Genomic DNA, 15,292 nt, shown 5'->3' on the forward strand with positions numbered 1-15,292 from the left:
GTGCGAGCATTGAGGTGCTCAGCATGAGCATTCGACATCTTGCTGCATAGGATTGGAGGTTTACGACAGGTGATATGATTTATTCATCATATATATAAAGTAATTAAATGATTTAAATGATTTAAAATCTTTAATCTAAAAGTACACTCAACCAAAGAAGCGATAAGGTCCATTAAGATGCAATAAGATCCGAACATTCATTACATGAGTTTTATTACATGAAATCGACCTCATCAACTACTACTCCTGAACTCGAGGATCGCACTACACGCAGGTAGCTCAAAGGTGGAACTCCTAATCAACTCATGATAGAGGCTCATGACTGAGACATATCCCATTAGCCACGCAGGGCTCTCCATAGTAGAATCTCTACTCCTACATCATGGTGAATCTATAGCTGGGACAAGACTAATCTATCAGAGGGGGTACTTGGCAGTCTCCCATTGCACGCAACTCTGCGTCAGAGTAGTATACCCTCCTCATGTAGGCGGCTGCCTCCTCGTACTCTGTGGTGGAAGTGGCCTGGGGTAGTAGGTCCATAGAACAAGTAGCCATGTTCAGTCAGCACATTGTGCCTAACACACAGCAAGCCAGAACGCGTGGCTTCAAAAAGGTGAGATCTGGGACATGCCAGTCAATTTGACATGCAATATATTGACAAGGGAGAAAAACTGATCAGTAACAAAAGCTGGAACTTATTGGGTATTGCCAGACAGTTCCATATTTATGGCCCTAGAGCCGATTGTATGAGACATATAGATAGGAAGTTGTCTGCCAAACGGATAAACGATATGATCGGCAATTCTGATGAATGAATGAACAAAAACATGTTTGCCGATCGTGATCAGTGAGCATGTTAAAAAGATTAAACCAGCTATATGAATAACAATTTGTAAAGCACATAACCTTAGCCAATCAAATCTAGTTAACATGATAGAAAAAGGGGTAGCTCATATAAATAAATCTAGTCTAAATAACACATGCATAGGCTTAATCTAACTAGTCCACCACACGACTAATCTTCCTAAACCCGTCCGGCATAAACCCAATCAAGCTAATTCACCACATGATACCACTTTCTTAGATATATGCCACTGCTCACAACTAGACTAATCCACCGCATGATACGACCTAGAAGCAAGAAGCTAAAAGCATGCATTACCTGACATATCTATGAATACTTACTACTTGTGAAAGCATAAACGCATCGGCAAGTTTGCCGATCCGGAGTTCATGGAGCAGGAACAAACGAGCCAAACACAAATAAACCAATCAGATTGAATCAAATTCTAGTCCACCGGATGACTAGCTCTAAAGCAACCCCAAAACCTACGTCTACCGCACGACACCTAGCTCTATCAAGCATTTATTTGCATCTATCAAGCTCGAACCCACAACATGTGAAACAGACCGGGTTCCCGAAAGGCGAACCCGACTCTCTGTATCGTCGTGATAGTCCCTGAATCAGTAGCTATCACATACATAACCCATTTCAATCGAATATCACAGACACAACTCACATTTACAACATCACATGGGTTTATTTATTACAACATCACATGGGTTTATTTATTACAAAATCCAAAGGATTGTAATATGAATCTCAGAGTACAAGCCCCTTGGGCTAAAAGAAAACAAACAGAAAGCGGAAATGATATCTAGTCTTCTGGACAACTCCATCTTCACGAAACCTCTCCACAGGCAGCTCGGAGTGTAGCTCGGGCCATCCTTCACATCTTCTTCATTTGGCGTCCTGTCGACTCCTTCACTCGGATCCTGCATCTATCAGGCTATCCCCAGGGACGGGATAGGTTCACGTCACCATCCGTATGCAAGCTTTATGTGGATGCAGACGGTATAAAAGTAATGCCAAGGATAGGCTAGAATTTCCTATACAAGCAATATATATAAGTCATCCAAAACACCTTTCAACACGGGCAGCTTCGGCATCCAGGACTCCCGGTCTCCTATCTTCCACTACAACTGTCTCAACCCTGTTTCGGTGCGGGAACTCCCTCTCCCCGCACCTCAGCTGCTATCCAAGCAGGAAAAGTAGACTAGAGGGAGGTAGAAAAGTATATGTGGATCTAACTACATTTGTGGGGCCAGATCCAGAGTTGTACATGACCGAGTACGTGGCTATACATATAGTTTTCACCCTGTAGGGGTTGTACACCTGTACCCACTCGCCCCAAATCCAGCCGGGGATCAGCCGACTTTCTCTGAGGCACCAGTCAATGAAACTAAAGGCTACGGCACCATCCTACTCCCGGTCTGGGGCGCATCCTCCCGCAGTTGGTCGCCTAGGGCTGTGAAGCTATCTAGAATGGAATCACCATGGATCCTGCGATCGGGGGCGATAGGGTCCTGCCCTCTCCCCCTGACACTGAAACACTATCCTCCTGCAGTAATGGTGCCGCGCATAGCTAGCTTGGGCTAGGTTCCCCCTCATAAAGGATAAGTGGTGTGCACGTTTGACATAGTTCCGTCACTAGGGCCACAAAGTCAAGTCCTTCATCCAGCCGAGGTGAGCGTCTTCATCCAAGTTGGCATTCCGTCAACACGGTCTGCAATCAATACCCATTACAAGTATCTCCTCCAAAACTACACCTCTACTATGTTCCCACAGGAACGGTCTAGCACCCGCCACAGGTACTCGTCACCCATCATAGGTGCTCATAGGATCGTGCCCAACACACAATCCCTGGCTCTCGATCCGAAGATCAGAGAAAAGGGTCCGCTCGCCCCCACTGTAACCTAATCACCAACTCCCGTGTATGTGGAGGCAACTTCCAGCAAGCAAGGACTATCATATCATATATTCCCATACCCCAAATCTCACTCATAGTAGCAATAGCATACAACAAATCATTTCTAAGTATGGGAATCAAGGAATACGGTAAAATAAATGGTCATGCAAGCTCATCTCATCACACTCAATTTGGGAGCGTAGCGTATCTAGCAAGCAATGCCTAATAGGTATTCAATCTCGAATGGGCGTGAACCTGATAGGTCTTCGTAGCCTTTCTCGGTCTCTGACGTCTTCTAGTTGTCCGACACGTCCTTCTAGGTCCTCCGGGTGTCGGGGTAGTCCTTCTGGATCCGCTGGTTACTCGGAATATCGATCAACTCCTTCTCGTCAGGACCTAGTCGTAATTACATTTAAACATAAGGACCAAAGTGCAAGAATGGACAAATCTGCTCAAATAAGATCCAACTCATTTATTCTTTATTCATGAGAGTTGGTTGTTCTGTGTGTCACATTAGCCCTGATTATGCTTTATTTATCACTTACCCCTGCATAATCTGTAGTCTGCACCTTATTTCATAAGTGTCATGGTTATGGAACTAGTAAATATCTTTACACAACCTCGCCATCCCATGGGAAAATATAAATAACGATACCCTGAATACTTCCGGGTGAAATGTTATAACGGTATATCCGTGCGCTTGCAGATCTTTCTGTAAACGTTAAGACATACCAACACGGCATTTCTGGCGTCGTTACTAGGGACACCCCCGTTCCTAGTGATTGCGCTAAGAAATGTCAACAGACACAATTGCCCTTCTTGCCAGACATATTGACCCTGCTCTTCATCTTCATCTTCATAATCGGCCCACTCAGGATAAATAGCCCTCTTGCCATGGAAGTGACAATCATCAGTAATTTTTACACGTCGATCCATGTCATAATGATGGTGTCCAAGTCTCTCATGGACAGATCGATGGTTGGTTTGGATTTGCCTATATTCCTGGTACTGCTCACTGCACTCGGGACAGTTGTTGCACGTCAACAACTTCAAACCTTCATTCCAGCAATGCCTAAAGAATGGACAATCCCAATGAACCTTGTTCTGCTCCCTGGCATATCTTTCTTCTTCATATATGCGCCTTTCCTCAACAAACCTTTGGCGCTGGTAGTATTCCTTCTCCTACTGCCTTTGCCATTTGTTCAACAATATGCGAGACGTTACTCTTGGCTTTGGCTGCTGGGCAACTGAGGACTCACCTCTCTCAGTATGGCTGTCCTTGAAAGGCTTCTTCTTCTGATACTCCTCTGCCAAGATCTCTACTTTAGGATCAATAATACCTTTTCCTTTAACTCTCTCGGATGTGAGGACCTTGAACTTGTTCTTTGAGAGACCACCAGAAACCATGTGCTAACCAGGGAAAGGGTTCTTGTCAATCTGCATCTTTCCATCAAACCTCAAGTGTCCCTCCTGGATAGCTCTCTGGATGCATTGCCTGAACACCCTGCAATCATTAATGGAGTGGGAGTTGGTGTTATGGAAACTGCAATACTTCTTGTCCTTCACCCTATCAGCACGCAGAATCGGATGATCAGGTTAGAGCTTGATGCGACCCTCATTCACCAGCAGTTCAAACAATCTATCAGCCTTGGTCACATCAAAGTCATAGGTTCCCTTGTTCTGCTTGGCCCAACACTAGTTCACTAGTGTTGGATCTTTCCCCCAGTTTATCTCTGCAGCATCAACCTCCTCCTCATTTTCATATTCTCCCTGCCCGTCTAGAAACTGTTGATACATGTCGATCACAGCATTGCCGTTCTTCTTCTGGAAGTAGTTATCTCTCCTAAAGGTCTAAGCTTGGAAGTTCATGGCACCCAACTTCTGGGAAAGCTGTCCCAAGTTTTCAAAGTCTAGGCCAAACAGCTTTTCTCTCACGGCCGGCAGCATACCAGCCACAACCATCTTTGGCAGTTGGTTATCAGGTAGATTTAAAGAGAAGCACATATTCCTGATCTCCCTGAATCTCAGCAGAAACTCAAGTGGTGTTTCAGTGAATTTTTGCCTCATGCTTGCAAGGTTAACTAGCTTCTTCTCACTGGTGCTAGTAAAGAAGTAAGTGTGGAATTTTTCCTCCAGGTCAGCCCAAGTTTCAATGGAATCAGCTGGCAATGTGGTGAACCAAGTGAAGGCGGGTCCTGCCAGCGACAGTGAGAAGTACCGAACCCTAAACGCCTCATCTCCAGAAGCCTCGCCGAGCTGCATCAGGTATCGGCTAACATGTTCAATGGTACTTGTGCCATCCTGGCTAGTGAACTTGGTGAACTCTAGAATCTTGACCCCTGTTGGAAGAGCAACCCTGTGACACCAATTTGGGAAAGGCATCCTATAGGAGAATGTTGGATTCTTGGGCTTGAGGCCGAACTGATTCTTCATCATATCAGCCATCCTATGTAACAGTAGGTCCATAGATGCATTCTATCCTCCAGGTGCTTGGCTACTAGCTACTGGCTTTTGATAACCAGAAGTATTCTTATATCTTGGATTGGGTAAAGCATTGATAGAGCTGTAGTCAGAAAACTCAGTGTAGCTAGGACCATACAAGTTTTTATGTAGTCTGGAATTCAGTGGAGAAATTTTGAAAGCCGATTCTGAGATAGTTCCTGTTGTACCAAAAGCTGTAAGCATGGTATATCGGCTGTCATAGTGCGTCAGCAGCCACTGCTCTTGCATCTGGTATAGCCCCAATATCCTTCTGTTTATCTTTCTGGCAATCATTTGCAGTTCCACTACCTCTAGCTTTGCTCTGATCCTTCGGTGTGTTGAAGTATGGGTAACCCTGGAGTTGCTGAAAATGCTTATCAACACCTGGACCATAGATCTCTAACACGATATTGCGTAAAGTCTTCAAGATGCAGCCATTGTGATAACTCAGATTGTCGGCCACAGCTTTGTGAACGACTTCTTCATAGCAGTGAGCTCTCTGTGATTCAGCATAATCGGACTCCCCTTCACTCAGCATTCTGGGCAGCCTTTGCTTCTGGAAAACATTCCTAGAATTGTTTTTAGCGAACACCTGCATGCATCTCCGCTGGCATTGCTCAACTACCTACTGAACCAACTGCTTGAGCTCATCGGGCAATTCATCAATGCCCAGATCAATGACGTTGTCTAGATTAACATCTTTTGGCACCATCTGAAAGGTTGTTGTCCCACCGAGCATGCCAAAAAGTGTGTTGGCACAAAATGTGGCGCACTGTGCCTAACACAGCAAGCCGGTACGCGTGGCTTCAAAAAAGTGAGATTCAGGACGTGCCAGTCAATTTGACCTACAATTGACAAGGGAGAAAAACCGATCAGTAACAAAAGCTGGAACTTGCCGGGTGTTGCCAGACAGTTCCATATTTATGGCCCTAGAGCCGGTTGTATGCGACATACAGCTCGGAAGTTTTCTACCAAACGGATAAACGATGCGATCGGCAATTCTGATGAATGAATGAACAAAAACATGTTTGCCGATCGTGATCAATGAGCATGTTAAAAAGATTAAACTAGCTATATGAATAACAATATGTAAAGGACATAACCTTAGCCAATCAAATCTAGTTAACATGATAGCCAATCAAAACAAGACTACTTGCCATCTCATCTAAATCTGTCGCACGATACTAGACATGATAGACAAGGTTGTCAGGATTTACGGAGGTCGACGGATCGAATAGCCCTCTCGAAGAACTCGACTGGACTCGAAAGGCACGAGACCGGTTTCTGTATTGATTGTTGGAGAGTTCTTTACATTGTCATTGGGTTTATATTTATACCTTGAAGCTAACACGAGTCCTAATCAAATACGAAACAAAATAAGGAATATACCTAAATAAAGATAACTTTGGCTCCCAGCTTTCCCTTTTCGTTGGAGTCCGCCTTCTGATTCTAGGCCACAACGTTCTGGGTGACGTCATCCTTCTTATCCGCTTTGAACCGTTGCGCGCCATTTTGCTGATGGTCTCCCTCGCGGGGCTTTGCCGACACGAAGCCTTCCCAGGGACTTTTTTGAAGCCTTCCCACGAAGCCTTCAGGTTTCCCGATGCACCTTACACGTACAGCTTTGCCGATACACCTTATCCGCAGCCTTTGCTGATGGGCTCTTCTTTGCATATCTCTACCCGATGCCAGATTAGCATCTTGCACTGGCCCACTTTTCATCCTGATTTTACCAAAATCTGGTGTTAACAGACAGTCAGGCTGATATTGGCTATGGCAGCTAACAGAGGCAAGGAGGTGCATCATCTAGATGTCAAAACTGCATTTTCAAATGGTGAACACGTTGAGGATGTGTATGTGTTGGCCCAGAAATTAGTTCCCGGGCCAGAGGCACACCAGCAAGCCGGAACGCATGGCTTCTAAAAGGGTGATCCTAGATATGCCAATCAATTTGACCTGCAATTGACAAGGAAGATAAACCGATCAATAACAAAAGGTGGAAACATGCCGGGTGTTACTAGACAGTTCCACATATACGGCCCTGAAGCCACTTACGACGACATATAGCTAGAGAGCTATCTGCCAACAGGTTTAAACAGCATGAATCGGCAATCCTCATAAATAAGTAAATAGAAACAATGTTTGCCAATCATAGATAAATAAGCATGATTAACAGGATCAACTAGCTATGCAAATAGAGCGTGTAAAGCATACATCCTTAGCCCATTGAGTCTAGTCAACATGACACATAAAATCAGGTAGCTCATAAATATAAATCTAATCTAATAACACATGCATAGGCTTAGTCCAACTGATCTGACGCACATCCAGCTCTCCTCCTAAACCTGTCAAGCATAAACCCAAGCAAGCTAATCCGCCGCATGATACCACTTACTTAAATCTACACCACTCCTCGCAACTTGACTAATCCACCGCATGATACAGTCTAGTTGTGAGAAGCTTAAAAGCATGCATCATCAAATAGATCTATAAATACTCGCTACTTGTGAAAGCGTAACCATGTCCGCAAAGTTTGCCGATATGGGGTCCATGGAGAAGGAACAAACAAGCCAAACACAAACAAACCTATCAGATTGAATCGAATTCTAGACCCACCGGATGGCTAGCTCTAAGACAACCCAAAAGCCTGCATCTACCGCATGATACCCAGCTCTGTCAAGATCTACTTGCATCTAACAAGCTCGAACCCACAACATGTGACAATCTAGATTGATATAACTTGGCCAATGCAAGCACTAGATCTAATTATCACGACAAGATTAACATAAAAGTATAAAAGACAAATCAGATCTATAAAAGATATAAGGCCAAGCTCCATCAATCTAGATTGGGCAAAAAGTGTTGCAATAAATATAAACATAAATAAACAGACAACACTTGAGGTAACTTAATGAATCCACTAGATTAGCCAGATCTAATGAAGCCGATAACAATCTTGTCCCACCTGCATCTACCTCATGATACCCGGCTAAGATCAAGACCTCCCGCTACTAAGCTTAAATCCACCGCATGATACTAAGCAAAGTACAACAGGACTACTTATCATCTGATCTAAATCCACCGCATGATACTAGATACATAGATAAGGTTGCCGAAACTTACAGAGGTCGATGGATTGAATAACCCTCTCGAAGAACTCGACAACTTGACTGGACTCGAAAGGTGGCACGGGGCCGGTTTGTGTATTGATTGTTGGAGAGTTCTTTACATTGTCGCAGGGTTTATATTTATACCCTGAAGCTAACATGAGTCCTAATCGAACACGAAGCAAAACAAGGAATATTCCTAATACAAAGATAACTTTGGCTCCAAACTTTCCCTTTTTGTTGGAGTCCAAGCTTGATCCCATGCCGCAACGTTCCGGATGATACCATCTTTCCGTTTGCTTCAAACCGTTGCGTGCCTCCTTACGGATGCCCTCTTCATGGGACTTCGCCAATATGAAAGCTTTTCCGATGTGCCATTGCTTCTTCAGGTTTTCCGATACACAGCTTTGCCGACGTGTCTTATCCGCTGCCCTTCTACCGACGAGCTTCTCCTCGTGTATTTTCTTCGACACCAGATTTATTAGCATCTTGCACTGGCCCACCTGTCATCTTCTTTGGAGCAAAAATCTGGTGTCAACAGTATGTGACACAACCAGAAGGCTTTGAGAAAAAGGGACAAGAAAAGATGGTGCTCAAACTGAAGAAGGCGTTATATGGTTTGAAACAAGCTCCTAGAGCTTGGAATGTGAAGCTGGATGGCAGTCTGAAGAAGATTGGGTTTCAGAAGCGTGTGGCAGAGCCTGCTGTCTACACTAGAGGTGAAGGACTGACAAAGACAGTGCTTGGTGTATATGTTGATGACTTGATAGTGACTGGTGGAGATCCAAGAGAGATTGAAGTCTTTAAGAAGCAAATGAACTCTGAGTTTGAGATGAGTGACCTGGGCTTACTGTCATTCTATCTGGGGATAGAGGTGGAGCAGAAGAAAGACATTATTACTATCAAGCAAACAGTTATGCCAAGAAAGTTCTTGATCAGTTTTGGATGAGTGACTACAATGCAACAAAGGTTCCAATGGATCCTGGTGCAAAGTTAGATGTAGACAAACAGAGGGAGAGGACTGATGCAACAAGGTATAGGAGAGTCATTGGTTGTTTGAGGTACCTGTTACATACAAGGCCAGACATGTCTTTCTCTGTTGGTGTAGCAAGTAGGTTTATGGAAAAACCTACAGTCAAGCATTTCAATGCTGTCAAACAGATAATGAGATACTTGAAGGGAACACTGAACTTTGGTTTGGTGTATACTCAAGAGAAGAAGCCAGAAGAGTTAGTGGGGTACACTTACAGTGACAGTGGAGGAGATATTGTGGGAAGGAGGAGCACTAGTGGCATGGCCTTTTATCTGAATGAGGGACTGATCACCTGGAATTCTCACAAGGAGAAAACAGTGGCATTGTCATCTTGTGAGGCTGAGTTTATGGCAGCTACAGCTGCAGCCAAGCAAGCTTTTTGGCTTAGAAATCTGTTGGGACAGATTGCAGCTACTGAACCAAGAGCAGTAATTTTGTATGTTGATAACAGTTCAGATATAGCACTGATGAAAAACCCTGTATTTCATGGTCGAAGCAAGCATATAGATGTGAATTTTCATTTCCTCACGGAGTGTGTAGAGCGTGGACAGATTGTCGTCAAGAAATAAATTCACACTCTAGAGCAGAAGGCAGATGCACTGACGAAGCCTATGCCTGTTGTCAAGTTTGGGGTAATGAGACACCTGCTCGGGATCAGAGAGTTAGTGCTTGAGGATCATCAAGCTAAAGGGGGAGAATGTTGGTGTAAGCTTGATATTCTCTGACAATCTGATGGTAGTGGTGGAGCTGGTTAAGTCGAAGCTGCTGAGTATGGCAGAACCACCCAAATTACTAGACCCCGGTGCACTGATCTTCGTTGCTAGGCAACTCTGACCCAAATCGGCACGCACCAGTAGTTCCTCGACTGAAGCCTCGATAAAAGCCACGCTCTTCCAGGATCGCACAGACAACACTTACTCGAAGGTGAGCCCAGAGATTACAACACAAATCATCTCATACATCTCAGAGTTTGCAGCGGAAAAGTAAATTTATTACAAACCATGTTCAGAGTAGCAAAGTACTACAGAGTTCCAGACTACATAAATTATTCAAGTGTCATTGTCTCAGCGGAAGCAGTAAAAACGACGACTAGCGAAACAAGTAACGCATCGATAAAGCCCGTACGAAACACATCACTCCGTGGGAGGGTGGTCAGCACCAACTGACAGGCCATCCCACTCGACAGACCGGCCCGGAGGCAAAGTACACGGCCAAGTCAGACTCACAATCATATCCTCGAAGTTAGTAACTGAAAATAGTGCCACAAGCAAGGCTAAGTATACTAATACTCAGAAAGACTTACCCGTGACCGGATATACCTTAGTCCGATAACTAGACATGCAAGGCTTTTTCGTTTGTGGGTTTTGTTTTGCCAAAAATGCCACTAAGAGTGGATCCTTAATTTCAGATTTTAACTTTGCCATATTCTAGTTGAATTAACCGTTCTAAGTTTGCATCTAACTCTACTCAAACATGGTAGAGCAAACAGTTAATCATCCAGTAGTATTATCATCATCATATTCCACTTTTTACTCTATGTGACCGAAAATGTTAAGCAGTCTCATGCCATGAGAGGCGGATGATTCTGAATCAAATTTCAACCTGGCCTGGGGAACCTAACGCACACGCATGGGGATCGACATCGCTTTCGCTCACGCTACTTTTCCCCATTCTTTCCAGTCCGTGGATCCAAGATACCCTCCCCGACTACAGAGTCCAACCACTATACACTCGTACGTCGCGACAAAAATATAAACCCTACTTCTACAAAGAGGGTACCAAGTCGTTCCACTCGCTAGTCCAATCAGGTACTTAAGCTTACCCATTACCATATTTCTCGGCATGTGGCTAGTACTTTCAAACGCTTAACGAAATGAGCCACACACCGCAACTTTATCTAGTTTCAACTACACCAGCGGGGTATCACAACTACACAACCCCGCCCGTTGTCCTTACATTTCAGCAGAAGGTAAAGTTAGTCAATTCCTATATTATCGCGAAAGGCAGGAAACCTCTCGACTTCTACCATTCCTAGTTAGCGTGGCAACTAGTCGATAAAAAGATCTAGATGTCAAACATAGGTACCTAGGGATCATGCATTTAAGGTTTTCGATCAATGCCTAGAAAACATAAATGTGCAAATAAAATTTATTACAACACATACGAATAGATAGATGAATAATAATGCGGAAAATAATGGGTTATGCACCGGGGCTTTCCTTCTTGGGCACTATCAAACAGAGAGTCCTCTGGGGCTTGGCCCAGGTCTTGGTTCACGTTAGTATAGTTAAGATTAATGTCCGTCGCAGCAAGAGAGTCCGAAGAAACTAACTCGTATTCACCGTCAACGAGATTAACCTATTCTATATGCCATGCAAAGATTCATTATTACAACATGATATGATCTGTCTTTGCTTCACAATAAAGTTGTAGTTCAACAAAATGTTAATTCAGAGATGATCTTGTGATTTCATTTCATGGGCAGTCATTTATAGAGTAGAACTTATAATTAACTTACTTCATGAATAAGGGTGTGGGGTGCTTAATTTTCTAGACTTGAAACATAAGCATAAGTGCACAATTTCATAACAGAAAATATACTCATGATATGGTGATTAAAAATTTATGTAGAACAGATCAGATATACTAGCATCTACTGTAAAAGTCTCAGCTTTTAAAAGCAAGGCATCTAACCATGAAAAATCATGCAAACAGATTAACCTAGAGAATTTACGAATTTGGACAGGTTGTTAGGCATGGTTTCTGAAACTACAAAATTTACAGAAGCATCTAGGCATGACATACTACGTTCTATAAATTTTCCAGATTTTATCTACTCATACAACAGGAGTTATAAAATTAACAAAACTAACATGCTAGCAACAAAAATAAATTTCACAAGGAGTTTTACAAAGGTTATGGATCTCAAAATTTTACCAGAGCCTAGAAATAGCCTAAACATACTTCAGAAAAATTATCAAGCAATATTTCTATAAGATTAATTACTTATGCATTAAAATATATATGAAATTGCATATTTATTCGAGATTCAAGATGATCAGTACTGCATATGAAATTTTTACCATAGAAAGTACTTATACTATCCAAGAACATATTCAAAGATCATGACTAGATATGAACTATTGCATACAGAACAAAAATAGCAAATCTAAGCATGATATCACAAGCATGAATTATAGCTGTAGGAATACTCAGTAAAAGTTGCTCAAATTTTGCAGACATGAACACATAGCTAATACAAAGTTCCAGGAATAAATCTAGATTTTTTTCCACACACAGGAACTATATACCATGAATTAAGTTCATCAAGCAAGCATTAAACATAATATATAGCAAACTAGATCTAAAATTTGTCAAACTTGTATGACAGTAATGATTCAGTAGCATGTCTATCCAGAAAAAGTTTCATAACTAAACCATGCCTATTTCTACCAGCATTAATATATGAAGTTAACTAGTGGATCTTGGAAACATGACCATTTGAACAAGTAAATGATTTCAATTCATGCTCAGATTATTACCAGAAGCTTATAACTCCACTAGGATCAACATATCTAAAAATCAGATTTAGTTAGTGAACCAAACTACCAGAACATTTATGGGCTATTTATTCTATTCTTTTTCGTAGGTTAAAATGTGGACAGAATCTAAAGATTATGTAACAAAACTTGTAGAGTTCATTGCAAGGATTCCAGAACATTTGGATTTACATTTTTCCGATTTTTCTATGATTTTCTACACATTTTAAAAGTTCACAGGTTTAACTCAAGGAGTGTTCTTGCATTTTTGCGCTAAGGCCCTTAAAAGACTTGTATCCTTTACAGGTATGCCCCTGGGAGTAGGGAGTGCCGTCGGCCGGCCGAAATCCGGCGAGGCCCATTGCCGGCGGCGAGGGGGAGGTGAGGGGAAATGGTGAGGGGCTCGAGATGAACCTCTAGGGGGTCAGGTTGGAGCTTGCGGTGGTCGGAGGAGGCTCGCCGGCGAGCGCAGTGAGACGGCAGAGGAGGTCGGCCGTCGCAGTGGCGCTCCGGCAAGGGTGGGGCTCCACCGAGGGGTCGATGAGCTTCAGTGGTGAATGAGGAAGGTTTTGGAGTGGTTTATTTGGACAATGCGCAGGCGGAGGAGGCTGTCGACGATGAGCTCGAGCTCACCGGAGTTGCTGAGCGGAGCGGCGGCGGTTTTCGTGCGCGAGGAGTCAGGCCTGGGCTTTTATAGGCGTATGGGTGTCACTGGGGGCCGGTTTCCTTCGCCTGGGAGGCAATGCGGAGCTGGGGGAGTGCGGAACCGGGGACAGCTGGCGTCTGGGACGTGTGCCTGCGCGATGAGGAGCCAGGGGGTGCGGGTGGCAAGAGCGGGCCCTGGGGGTCCAGTTGACCGTGCCCGCGCGGTGGACAAGGTCCACCGGCGGCGTACGGCGCCGGTGAGTGGAGGCGCTGAGGAAAACAGAGCACCGGACCAGAATGAAATTTTTGATTTTTTCCAGGGACCTCTCGGTAATATAAATTTTTCTCCTTCTTAAAGGATTCAAATGAAAAACTTTTGAATACCAAACTTGTTGTAACACCCCAGGTGTTTAAAACACTAAACATAAAATATTAAACATTGCATCATGCGTAATCATCAAGATTAAATTAAATAATGCATTTCTTGTATGTTTACAAATGCATGTGTATGTATGTGTATCTAGGTGTATGTGTGCAAGATATGTGAAGAATAGAGTGCTCATGTATTTTTTCACCCTCACCATGAAATGACAAATAGAATGTAACGATATACACCCTAGGTGATGTTTAATTTTTTTTTTGCAAGAATAATCAAATTCAAATCTTAAAGTGGTCACATGAAATGATGAAATAATTCAAATCTTTATCAGCACGCTTTAAAAATAATTTTCAAACCATAGCTCAACTAAACTTTTGCCCAAAACCAGAGTTGTATAGTTTCAAATGATAAACAACTTTCATGTTCAAAGTTTTTCAAGTTGCTACACAAAAATTGAAGAGAATTTTGAATTTGAACTCTAATAGGGCAATAATTCATATTCATTGAACATTTAAAATTTAATTCTCAAACTAGGCTCCAAATGAATTTTGGCCTAAAACAAAAGTTGTAGGAAATCGAATTTTGAACAACTTTCGTGTTCAAAATTTTTCGAGTTTCAATTGTAAATTTTGAGAAAATTTCAGGTCAACTCTCTGACTTCTCTCTTTCTCTCTCTCTTTTCTCTCTCTCTTCTTTCACTCCCGGCACTCAAACGCAGAGCAGGGCAGCTACGCTGCCGCCTGCCGCGCTGCCCCGCCCGAGCTCGCTGCGCCTGCTGCTGCCCCGCTGCTGCCTCGCCGCCCGGCCACGCCACCGCGTCGCTGCTGCCACCCCGCCTGCTTCGTCGCTGCCCGCTGGTCGTCGAGCACGTCGCGTCCCGACGCCCGCTCGGCGACACCGCCGCGACGACAAGCCACGGCGCCGAGCCTGCCACGCCCTTGCCTCCGGCCAAGCCCGGGCCGCTGCCCACCTGCCCGAGCTGCCCGGCCTCCCCAGCACCACCTCCCCTCCCTCGTGCGCCTATTTGAGGCCGAGCTCGGACCCTGCACGCGCGCGCCCAGAGCCGCCCCGCCATTGCCGTGCCGCCGCTCGACCTCGCTGTCGAGCTGCCCCCTCCGCTCGGCCTCCACCCTGTAGTGTCCCTCGGCCTCCAAACCTCAGCCCCGCACTCGCCTCACTCTCCTCTCCCTTTCCCGTGCACACAAAGCCCGAACGCACGCCGGGAACAGAGTGCCGCCACCAGCCATAGCGCCGCCCCCACCCCTGCCACGCGGAGCCCCTCCTCCGCTCATCCTCGCCCCCAACCGTATCCCCAGCGAGCTTCGTGGCCTCTCACTGGTCCTCCCAAGCCCGCTCAC

At 44.3% G+C, this 15,292-nt stretch overlaps 1 protein-coding gene across 1 annotated transcript; it reads left to right on the forward strand.

Moving 5' to 3' along the window:
- The first annotated feature begins 9,424 nt into the window (after nt 1–9,424).
- LOC120713363 (secreted RxLR effector protein 161-like) lies at nt 9,425–9,940 on the forward strand. Its single transcript, XM_039999346.1, has one exon. The coding sequence runs from the start codon at nt 9,425–9,427 to the stop codon at nt 9,938–9,940; it is 516 nt and encodes a 171-aa protein (XP_039855280.1).
- Nucleotides 9,941–15,292: the final 5,352 nt, after the last annotated feature.

The sequence above is a fragment of the Panicum virgatum genome, chromosome 6K (assembly GCF_016808335.1).
Source record: "Panicum virgatum strain AP13 chromosome 6K, P.virgatum_v5, whole genome shotgun sequence".
NCBI classification, from domain to species: domain Eukaryota; kingdom Viridiplantae; phylum Streptophyta; class Magnoliopsida; order Poales; family Poaceae; genus Panicum; species Panicum virgatum.